Here is a 12774-nt window from a genome sequence, read left to right as displayed (position 1 = left end):
GGCATTACCATCTTTTCTTTCACCAGCAAAACCTGGAAGTCATCTTTAATACCTCCTTCCCTTCCAATCTATCTCTTAAATCAATATATTCCTTGACACATTGTGCTATATTTATTAGCTATTGTTTGAGTTTCACAAATTTGGACTACTTTATAATCTTGACAGAAATTCTAAAAAGTACATCACTCACTTTTTTTTGTCTGAAAATGTCCTCCTATCCTCCTTCATTTTTAAGCAGGCTATGCCCTTAATCTTTATTTTACAGGTAAAAAAACAGATTCTTATTAAGGATAGTAAATTCTGTAATCACCGATCTATTAAGTCATACAAATACTAGCTTGCTTATTTATGTATTCTACTATGCCTTTAATATATTGTTTTAAAAAACTCCAAAATAGTATTCACTTATGTGATTTACATGGTATTAAGCAACAGTGATTTTAAAAATGTATCACTTTTTTTAATCACTTGGCAAGATAATTAACTGTTTATGAACTTCAAGTTAGATGTTAATATTTTCAAAAAGATGTTATTTTTCCCTTAAAGTATTGCATCATACTTGGACATATCCTGCATATTGCAGTAGTGATTTCATTGAAATTGCATAATTATATTTTACCTAGGCTTAGATAATTTTTTATAGCATCATTTTGAAAGTAATAATTATACTAGTGCCTTGAGAATTTTAAAATGGTTTTTGAACTTTATTTTTAACTTGATGATAGTTACATAGTTATATATATTTGAATACGATACAATTATTTATTTTACTGGTCCATTCTAAAAGTAATCTGTGACTACAGAGCATGTTGAAATCCTTAAGGTTCATACTTTATAAAAACTAAAAGCACTTGTGTTTGCTAATTGAAACCGTTAACATAGTAGTATTGATTTGAGACGTGGATATACATCTGTGGTATCCTTTATAAGAATAAGTCAGTATACTGAATAAGGAACTTAACATTGGATATTAAAATAAAATATACAGGTTTTTAAGATTAATTATATGAGATAGGTAAAAAAATGTTAAACTAAATCCTAATGCAAGTCTTTTACTAGAAATTTCTCTTCCTACTCTAAATGGATGTAAATTCACACATCATACTCACCTAGTACAATAAAATAAAATACTGTCTTAAGATAATTTTCAGATAGATAAAAAACTCCCCATCCATGTTTTCTGTGTGGTTTTAGGTAGAAAGCATTTACCTTGTGACTTGCTATTAGACACATTAGCAATTTTGTTTTTGAATTACGCTGTAGAAGCTATTGGCTGGATGTCTTCTCCTTAATACCCTCTGGCCTATCTTTTTTTTTTTTTTTTTACAATGTAGTTTATTTTATTTTTATTTATTTATTTATTTTTTCTTTTTTTTTTTTTTCAAAGTTTTATTGATAAACAGCAATGAGACAGTTTCAAATCCAATCGGAAGTACAGTTTCAACAAATAACACACTGTATATAGTCTTCTTAGTGGTTAATTGCTGTACAAGAAGTGGACTTGTGATCCTATTTACAAACACCATTAGAACAAATCATTCTATTCATTAAGAGAATGCAACTATATATCTATCCTAACCACTTGGAATACACAAATACAAAATGGACATTCATTGGTATACCCCATTTTTTCTAAGTTCCGTTATTGAATATTATAGGTGTGTAAACTCAGCAAAATATTCTAAAAGAGTCCAGTAGCCCATAATAGCATTGGGTCTTCTGTTTAACTGGCAATGTCAGAAATTATTGACCTGAGTCCCCCACAGCTCAACATAACAGCATGGCTTTATTTCCTATATTTCATCTTCATACTTTTCTACTGGATGGTTAAGACCAAGGTAAAGCAGGACCTATGCAACAAGAGTTGTAGCTTTTTGGTCTGAGAAGGTCAGCGAAATGTCCTCAGGATTTATCTTGAGATCCCGTACCTCAGATTGTAAAACCTTTTTCAGTGCAGCCATGTGGATGAGTCACGGCCATTGCTTGGCCAATGTGCTCTCTGTGAAAGCCTGAGAGAGTGTCTTCTCCCTATGTGACTCTCCTTAGGCACACTCTACGTCATTGATCACTTTCCTCTTTGCTCTGGCCTATCTTTTAAATTCCTTTTGGTAAAATACAGCTTGCTGCCAGTAATTCATTCTATCACTTTGATTAAGGAGATTACTGAACTTTCTTCTGTATTAAAAAGAGAAAAGTTACCTTAATTTTATATTTAATAGATTTTTATTCATTCATTCTTTCCTTATCCAGATCTTTCTCAGAAAACAATTTTTTAAAACCAGTTTTCCTCCTTTTATCTTAACTAGTTCATACCATTTCACTTTTCCTCTCAATTTTTTTTCTTCAGTAAACAGTTCCCCAACTCCCATTTCCTTGTGGAACCTTTATCTTCAGCAGGCAGTGCTAGAGTGGTCTTTCAGAGAAGAGCTGAGCATATGGAGCCATCTTTTCAAAACCAGCTGCTTGGTGGCATGGCTTTGTGTGGAGGGTAGATCAAGCACTCTTTTATACCTGATTCCTGTTTTCTTTGCAAATCTCTCAGAATTATAAACGTTATTTATTTTCTGCTTTGCAGTTTAGTTAAGGACATTCTTAAGAAATTGATGGTGTCTTTTTTTATTGCCTTAGCTGTAGTAATTTATCTCTTTTTGGGAAGATTCTTGTTTAGTTAGGTTTCTATGTTCCCAGGCTTAGATATTGGCAACAAAAAGAGTAGTTGAGGGCCAGGGAGATAGCTCAGTGGCTTAAACACTTGCCTGGCAAGTGGAAGGTCCTGTTTGATCCATGGAAACCCCCCCCACCAAAAAAAAATAATAGTAGAGAGTAGATGATATCACAGATAAGATAACTTATTTTTAGAGTTTAGTATCTATAACCATCTTGTTTTGCATATTTGAAAGTATTACTATGGTGATGAAAAGCTTTCTAACTTCCTCAGTATTTGAAGACTACTTATCATGGCATTAAACTTCTAAAAAAGTTATGCAGGCCAGTTATTTAAGGCTTTTCTTTTTCTAATCTAGGTATTTTATTCCTAATTTACTTTTCCTTGTTACTTAAAAATAAAAATGTGGTACTGAAGGTAGTTTTATCTTGTTGAAGATGATGCCATTTATTTTGGTCAGAAAAAGAAAAAAGAAACACAAAATTCCTATGTAGTTTTTTTTTTTTTTTAATAAAACTGTAATGTTCCTAATCTTGCTAGTAAGCAGATTTAAAAATTACCCTGTTTTTTTGTTTAGTTTTTTCTACCATGTTGTTTAATTTTCAGACTTTTATACATCTATTGTACCTATTTTATCATATTTTATCTAGCAGCCACTGTTGCCATGGATATTCTTTTTGTTAAGTGCCCTCCCCTCCAGTTAAGAATGATAGAAAGATGAAGATTACATAAGATTTTCTTGGGGGAGATGAGATGGTAGGCATAAACTGTAACAAAATTTATGACTCCTTAAATACCAGAATATTTTAAAGCTTGCCTATGTATTATTTAGAGTCCTATAACTTGAAATATTAGTATAGAAAGTATTAAAAGAGGGAATTTTTATTTTATTTTTTTAGGAATGTCAAAAGTATTATTTTCAAAACATTAAGTATGATTCTCATACAAATACATAATGAATCCAAGATTTATATAACTCAATGAGAAAAAGGATGATAAAATACTTCAAAAGAAGATACAGCAGACTGAAATTATACATATCATTCAACAAAATAAATATGACTGCAATAAGACTAAAGTTAGATCAATGCCAGTCGGTACCTGACAGGCAACAAAAATAATTTTCGGGCAGCCTCAACTGCTGGACACAAATTATTTGTAAATTATCATTGTTCCAGAGTCTGAGTCCTCCTTAAATCAGTACATTAAACAAAGCTCCCCACCTCCACCAGGTGCCTCTGCAGACAGTGCCGCAGTCTGACTTTGAATTGGGTAAGTCCTTTCCCTTCCAGGTTTTGAATAATTTTATGTCCACGGTAGTAGGAAAAGTTTTTATTTTCGTAGTTCTTATTTTAATCTGTAAACTACAACCCTCTGTGGGAGCAAAACACGCCGAGGAATAGCCAATCTGCCTGGGGAACCATAAAAACCCACCTTTTTTTTTTTTTTTTTTTGCGGAACTGGGGATTGAACTCAGTCCCTTGAGCTTGCCAGTCAAGCACTTACTCTACTGAGCTATCTCCCCGGCCCCATCCCACCATGTTTTCCAAGGCCCTCCACATACGCAATCTTACTTAATTCTGAGTCCAACACTAGGATTTTCAGATACTCTCTTTACCTTTACAGTTGGAAAACCAGAGCTTCTTAGACATGGGGACTTGGCCATATCCTTGCCTAGAACCCAGGCCAAACTGCAAGCCCAGTTCTTTTCAAGATAAACTCCAAGGGCTGCTCACTGTGCTGTGCTCTCAGCTTCTCACACCACGGGGAGCCCATTAGTGAGAAAATTGTGCATGCACTAGGCAGGTGCTTTGCTCTACAGGTGGGGAGACTGAGACTCAAAATCACCTGCCTTGAGAACTGGCAGAGCCCAGGTACTGTAGAGTACACACTCCCAAAGGGCCTGAGGCTGCTTCTTACACAGCTTACTTTGTGTTTTCACCTCTGGAGGTGAAGACCACCATGCAAGGTAAAACCCCCCACTTCACTGCTTTATCTACACCCACCCATGTAGGTGACCTTAACTTACCCCATGCTCCTTCCCTGAGCACTGCCCTGCATGTCCCTTTCTGCTATCTACTTCAGACGATAGACTTCACAGGAAGGTGCCTTGACAGGGACAGCTAAAGGTGCTATTTTTATCAGGGTTATCTGCATTTAAAAATGAGCCTGGGGCTGGGGAGATGGCTCAGTAGAATAAGTGCTTTCTTGGCAAGCGCATAGGCCTGAGTTCAATCCACAGTTCCGCCAAAACAAATCAAAAAACAAATAAAAATGAGCCTGTTTGGGCTCCAGTGCTTTCACTCTGATTGTTGGGAATTTTGTTAAGTTATAAAATGTTAAAGCTTAGGAGGGTTACTAGGATTATGTAGTAACCAATCTTAATAATATACAGATGACCAAATGGAGATTTTTTCATTTACTCTTAGTTTATTCATTTAACAGATGGTTAATTCTTACTCTTCTATGTGTTTGGGGATATTGGTGCCCTTATGGAGTTTACAGTAAATAGATCCTGAATATCATAATTAAGTTAAATAGTATTTCAGAAGGTGACAAAAATAACTTCGGATAAAATGGAGGGGAAGTGCTTGAGAGTGAGGGTGGGATTACAGTGTAAAGTAGGTTAAATACTGAAAGATTACTTTTGGATAGAAGAAGGTAAGAACATGTTGTGTGACTCTAGGAGGGGAAGGGTGTATCAGAGAGAAGGAATGGCTAGTGTAAAGTCCAGTAGGTAGGAAAATGTTAGCTTACTTCTCAAGAAATTCCTAAGAACCATGTGGCTTCTGGAAGAAGTAAGAGACAATGAAAATTAGGAATAAGACATAGTGGAATATTTTAGGAGAATGGCGTAAGAGATAGTGGAATACCTTAGGATAAAGGAACAAGAGATAGTGAAAATCAGTAGGGTTTGGGGCAAGAGTTGGGTGAAGAACTGGCTAGATGTAGTATGTGGTGTATGTTGTGAGGGCTTTTGTTTTTACTTGAATGAAATGAGGGGAATGTTGGCAAAGATGGTAGTTGAGTTAAAATAACATGAACTGACTTATGTTTTAACTAAACCATTCTTGCTCTTGTGTATGAAGAGATGCTAAGTAGTGATATCAGATTTAGCAAACAAAAATATAGGACACCTATTATATTTGAATTTCTGATAAACAATGTGTGAGTTTTTTTTGTGTGTACATGTTGCATACAGTACTTACTATTTACTCATGGCAGACTGTTCATTGTTGTAAAAATAATTTTCAAAAGAACCTATTAAAAATTATAATTTTCCAAGTTGTAGTTGGGAAGCAGGTGTTACTAAAGAGCTAAGGCCACAATATCTAATATTTTTCCATGTTTAAAGAAAATACTTCATATAATAAAATAGAGCAAGACAAAAAAATTAGTTATAATTAATGTAGGTTGGCATTATCATGATGTTGCTATCCCAAGGTATAGTCCTTTTAGCCAAGTTTTATTTCTCTTTTGTGTTACTTATATTTCCATTGTGAACATTCTGATTATCTTGTACCCTAAAGTTTTACACATGTAGTTTGTTGGACCTTAGCCCAGATACAGTGAATCAGAATTTCTAGGATGTAATAGGCAATCTACAACTGTTTACTCTTCTAGGCTCTAGAAGTGAACAAACCATACAAAATTCCCTATCCTCATGGAATTTACACTCTTGTGGGGGAAATACAGTAAACAAGTAAGTAAATGTGTGGTATGATGGATACTGATGTAGATATTAAAAAAGAAAAATTGAGAAGAACAGGAAATGTTTATTACAGTGGTGAAGGGCTTGCAATTTTAGAATGGTCATACTGTGTTGATTATGTTAATACTGGAAGGAAATGAAGAAGACATCAGGTAGCTCTGGTTAAGACATTCAGAGGTTTGGAGGGGGTGAGTAGGTGCCAGGATTCCAGGCTAAAGGAATAGCAACTGCAAAAGTCCTAAGGCTCTGTTATACCTGGTATGTTTAAGAAGCTGTAGAGGAGCACTGTGTGTCTGGTTGGAATGAGAGAGCGAGGAAGGTAGGAGATGACATGAGAAAGAGAAAGATGAGTGACTGGTGATTGTTAGTGTTAGACTTTATGATAACATGGAGAAAGAGTTGGCACCTGAGCCCAGCTTAATGCTTTATATCTGGGTCTCTGTTTCTTCAACACTTGAAGATGGACAGAAGACTAAAATTAGGTATCTTTCTGCTTTAAAATAGAGTCTTTAATTTGGCATCTATATTTTTCTTCCACTTGCAAGCAGTTAATTCATCATTTGAAATTCTATACTTTTCATGAGCTTGTCTCTAGTCATGTTCCAACCAATCAGGTGAACTTTCTCTTATATGTTGCCCTTTTTCCTCTTTCCTGATTGAAGTTGAAGATTTAGACTGTTATGTAGTAAACAGTAGGACATTATTCGTATTGCTTTGTTCAGTTATTAGTTCTTCTGATGATCAGATTCTTATTTAATTCTAGCTAATAGAATTAGGAAACATGTTTTTCTTTATGAAAGGACTGAAATTCTTATGAATGACAGTGTGACTCAAAGACAGGTAGAAAGATACCAAAGAAAAGGCTCAAATCAACTCTAACAAATAAATAGCAATTGCAGTCAAAAATTAAATTAATATAATGTGCAGCAACTCATGAAAGTTCTTAGCTGAATATTTGTATGGAAAAGACAACCTTTAGGTAGGTCTTAAAGGCATATTTATTTAAAAATAATTGGATGGAAATGCTCTAGCATATTGTTTTGATGAGATCTATTAGTAGATGACAGGAATAAAATGAACATGTCATGAAGCTTTACAGTCTTCTTTAGGATAAATTCTTTTGGAAGAACAAAGCAGTATAAAAATTACTGTTAGCACCTTTGAAATCTAACACACACACAAAATAGAACTAATAGGCTTTCAAAGTGCAGCTTTCATGCTTGGTAGTGAAGCAGTATAATCACTCTAAATAATTCTGTCACCTTTTATAACTTTCACAGTGTTATAAATTATGAAGAAATTCAGAAATCTAAATGGTATCTTGGGTTTGACCTTGTCTTATATCACTTACTAGGTTTTGAATACTGCAGAATAGTCAGAAAAAAAGTATGTTGTTAGATAACATATTTGGCTAAGTTTATGGTGACAGAAACAATAACAATCATATTTTACAATACTAAGTTTACACTTTTACTAATCATTTTTTTTTTTTTTTTGTGTGTGTTGTGTCTCTGTAGAGATTTTGTGGTAAGTATTCTTATGATCCTGGCTGAAATTAAAGATAAAATCCTTGTTGGAGCTTTCTTGATTAAATATAATTATTATGGGAGGACTGAGATGGAAATAATTTATAAAATTTGGCTAAGTAAATAGTGTCATACATTTATTTGTAGTTTTTTTACCATGCTTATTTATTTTTCTATAGAATAAAATGGTTTTGAAGTTTAAACTGAAAAGCTATACTCTTAAGATAGTGGCCTGTTTAAAAAGAGTGGAGCAAATTATGAAGAACAAATGAATATTTGGCATATTTTGAATGTGCCCGAATTCCAGACTTGAAAATTAATTTCTTTATTTTATAGCAATGATAGTGTATTGACCCAGTAGCTTTGCCAATTCTAATATTTAGGCAGTATAGGTTTTAAATGATAATTTTATTCATGCTATATGAAACCTAACAACATATGTTAACTTAGTTCCATGAAAATTGTCTGAAAACTCTTCCCTTTGTTATTTTTAAAAATTAGCCAATTAAGAATGAAGATGTAGATCTTTACTAAGAAGTTCCTCTGATGTTAAAAGAAATAGTGTAATTATGTTTTGCCCACTCTTGGCTGTACCAAAATAACATTGTTGGATGTTTGAGCAAGATGATAATAAAAAAGTCTTATTTCTAAATTGGGTATCAGCAAATTATGACCTTGCTAAGTCATTAAGTTATCTAGGCTGGGCTTGAACTTGCAACCTCTTGCTTTAGCAACTCAGAATGCTGGGATTAAAGGCATGTTCCACTTCCCCTGGCTCATTTATGTATTGTTTACTCCTGCTTGATGTTACCAGTGTAGTGTTGAATAGTTGTTATCAAGATCTTGTGATCTGCAAAGGTTAAAGTCCTTATTAGTTGGCTCTTTAGGAAAAAATATTCTTTATATTTAAATCTTTTGTAGTTAGATTGTGGTAAAGTTCTGGAAGAGGTTTATGAGGTGAGTATTTTCATGTTTTATTTTCCATTCTACGAAATACATAAAAAGAAATACATTTACAAGAAGCATGGTTATCTTAGTGTTATTTTCCAGCTTGCTCATTTATGTATAGGGATACTTCCAATTTGCTATGAGGACTAAATGAGAATTGTAAATAAAATACTTAGTGTCTGGCACCCAGAAGGAATTTAAGCAATGGGGAGATATAATCAGTGAAAGTCTTGGTGCCTGGGTGACGTAAGTGGTATGTTTTTAAATTCTGATTTGTTCATAGATAGAGCTTGTAGAGGCCTAATGTATTCAGGATTTTTTTTTTTTTTTTTTTTTTTACCACAGGGTATGATTTTTTTATTTTTTAAGCACAGAAACATCCCCTCATGCACACAAAAAAGATGAGTATAGCAGACGACCATCCAGATGGACTTGACTTTCCGCTAATATTTTTCTTATGATATTAGATAAGTATGACCTGATTCATCTTAAATAACCATACAAACGCAAGACAAACACAAGAGCTAAAAATCTACTGGTTATTTTCTCTACAAAAATATATTTGAAAAAAATTTCTTCAATAAAATTATTTTTATATAAAAATTAGTCGCCAAAGATAGAATAATTCCTGGGATTATGAATATAATTTTAAATATCACCTCTTATCTGCCACCAGCATTTAAAATGTATTCAGGATCTTAATATAACTTTGCTGATTAATTTCCCTTCATCTTTTTCTTCCTCTTTTCCTTGCCTTTTCTCATTATCTTTCCAATCTTTTTTTTTTTGGCCTTTGCAATATTTATTTATTTATTTTTAAATGGCTTTTTAATTCATTTTAATGAGAAAATAAAATAGCAATGAAACAGTCTCGAACAGGTCAGTAGGACATTTACCATAATTAATACATTGCATATTGTCTTCATAATGGTTATTCAGAGGACAAGATGCAGACATGATATCTTGTCTAAACAATATTAGTGCAAACCTTTCTTCTCATTGAACTAATAGAAAGTAGCTGTATATCTATCCTAACTATTTTGTATATACATATATATATATTTTCACTACAAAATGGTCCTTTATTTATATCCCCCTTTTTTGTTTTGTTTTGTCAGAGATGGATGTTCCATTGCTGTTAGAGAAGCTGTATTTGGAGAAGTCTTTAAAGGACCTTTTCATACTTGATGCCAGTTCAAATATTGTAGGTACTTGAATTCAGCAAAATAACCCAATATAGTCGATAGTAGTAGTGGGTTATTAGCGGAACTGGCAATTGTCCGAAGTTGTTGACTTGAGCCTTTTACAGCTCAGCATATTAACATAACTTTTTTTTTTTTGTGGAATCGGGGATTGAACTCAGGCCCTTGCATTTGCCAGCCAAGCACTTATTCTACTAAGCCATCTCCCTGGCCCTGATTCTTACATTTATATTAAAGTTTTGAAGGAGACTTGATTGCAGATCTAGTCATGTGGAAACTGACCCTCACAGTTGTATTTTTTTTTTTTAAGAATTTTTTTCTTTTCTTTTTTTAAAAGATTATTTATTTATTTATTTTGTGTGTGTGGCCAGCTCAGCCCACCAGGGGGCGGGGCTGGCTGGCATGTGGTGCTGGGGATTGAACCGCGGTCTCTGTGTTTTGCTTAGCTCAGCTTGTTCTAAGTAGGTGCCTTAGACCACTGAGCCATCTCACCAGCCCCTCACAGTTGTATTTAAGTTAGGACAGTTGGTTATATTCTTGTTTCATGTAAATATAAAAGGCTAAGTTATTTTACTTGACAGTTGTTAACTTGGAACCTAAGTCTTTCAAGTTGCTGCAAAACCAAAATGGTATAAATAATAATGGAAGGAAAAAGGACTTTATATTTTTTGTTTTTGTTAGTATTTCTTATTATTTTGAGGCTTTTAAGTATCACAGGAAACATACCAAAAAAACCCAAGTAAAATTATAGGGAGATTATTAACATGTTAGTAGCCTCTTTTCTAAAACCTTTAGGCTGGGCTGGTGAGATAGCTCAGTGGTTAAGTGCCTGCTTTGGCAAGCGCAGGGACCAGGGTTTGATCCTTGTAAACCCAGCACTTGGGCTGAAAACAGGGGAATCATCACGAGTACGAGCTGTATAGGGAGATCCTGTACCAAATACATAAATGAAAAACAAAAACAAAAAAACAACCTTTAGGCCTTTCATTTGAAAACTTGTTCTTCATAGTAAATGTAATTCTATTTTAACTCAACTACATTCTCTTATTTATTAAATGTGTCAGAATTTTTCAAGGAATGTTCCTTTTTCTTATCTAGTATCCTAAATGAATTAAATCTAACTTTTACATACAATCATCTTACTAAGTAAAACATCTTTCATGTTAAAATTTTTAATAATAAGCCAATCATTTGACAGAGACAGATGTCAATCTCATGTTTTTCCCTCTGAGGACACTGAGTCACAGTGACTAAGGGAGGTTTTCTTAGAACGGCAAGTTGAGTTCTGAACATAAGTATTGAATTTTCCTTATTTTATGTATTTGTAGGAAGCAGACAGCAAGATTTAAAAAGTAATTTTGTGTTTAGAAATAGGTAGAAAACATGGAAGATGAGGGATTGTTTCATTAATAAAAACATTTTGCTCAGGGATTAAGAGTTTTATCTTTTCAGGATATATAAGAGTGGGAGGAGAGTTGCAAGACTTGGTGAAATAGAGTTAGTAATTAATGTTCTGTTTACTTGTAGATGAAAAAAACAGTAACATTGATTTGGGGGAATGTAAGAAAGAGACAAATTGGGAATAGTGAATTTTGTTTTCTGTTCTTTGACTTAAGCTGCTGATTTAACTGGCAGCAAGTACAGAGCAGCAAGGCTATTTTGACACTTGGTAACTGAATGCCTCATCAACTAATACAGTTTTTAGTTGTTTATGAACACTTCCAAAAATCTTGGATATTTATCCTTATTAGCAGATTGTCTCTTTTATGCTAGATCTATATCAGAATTTCTCACTTGCTCTTTTATGGTCTTGTTTCAAGTTAATGCTCCAGGTCCTTGGGTTGTTGTTTGCCATAGCCATTGTTTTAACTTTGTTTCCATGTTGTTAGTTCTCAAAACTATGTTTAGATCAAAAGGTCCTAGTTTTTTTGAGACTGTAAGGGAAACCTGAACTATAATATGTGAAGTGTATGGGTAGATTTTTCTGGTCAGTTACCTCAAATATATTAATTAATCAAAAATAGTTACTTGAAACAATTTGTGCTACCATGTACTGTTGCTTTGAAGTTTAGGTTATGATATTGAAATATTTTACAAATTTCCTTTTCAGTAATCAGACATTATTGCTATGTGCTTAATCTTTGATGAAGAATGGGAATAGCCTCATGGTGAATTCTGTTTTCTTTTAGTCAAAGGCCATTGGTTTGTTAGATGCCGATGTGTATGGTCCATCAGTTCCAAAGATGATGAATCTGAAAGGAAATCCAGAATTATCACAAAGTAAGTAAAGAGGAGAGTTACACTTTTATTTAGTACCTACTGGGTATCACTCATTGTTCTAGATGTTATGGGTACTTTATACACCACATACTATGAAGTATGTAATTCATAAATCAGATATGATGTCACCGCAGTATCGGAGTTTGAATATCAGCTGTGGGGTTTGAGTAAATTGCTTTAATCTATTTGTTTTGGGACCCTAAAAATAAAATGGTGTTGCAGTTGGTGTAAGGATTGGTATAAGTATAATGTACTTAGCACCATTCTTGGTACATAGTAAGTGATCAAAAGTGTTAGATATTCATTATTGTCTCTTTACATTAAATGGATGTGTAGGAATATTTGAATCGAAATATATTTGTTTTACAGAGATTAACATATTTTTCTTAAAATATTTTTCAAAACTCCTAAAATACTGAATTATCTCCCAGCCTATTAAAT

The 12774-nt window shown here is 33.5% G+C and overlaps 1 protein-coding gene across 2 annotated transcripts in view; it reads left to right on the top strand.

The window, feature by feature from the left end:
- The window catches only part of Nubpl (nucleotide binding protein like), a 313256-nt gene that overhangs the window by 36800 nt on the left and 263682 nt on the right, over positions 1-12774 (top strand). For both annotated transcript variants that reach the window (XM_004637100.2, XM_023721862.1), the window contains one exon: positions 12243-12333. In XM_004637100.2, the coding sequence (XP_004637157.1) occupies positions 12243-12333 (91 nt within the window). The remainder of the gene's footprint in view (positions 1-12242; positions 12334-12774) is intronic.

Source organism: Octodon degus, unplaced genomic scaffold (assembly GCF_000260255.1).
Source record: "Octodon degus isolate 3935 unplaced genomic scaffold, OctDeg1.0 scaffold00086, whole genome shotgun sequence".
Taxonomy (NCBI): Eukaryota; Metazoa; Chordata; class Mammalia; order Rodentia; family Octodontidae; genus Octodon; species Octodon degus.
The sequence above is the reverse complement of the archived record's forward strand: the minus strand, read 5'-3'. Positions and strand labels throughout refer to the sequence as shown.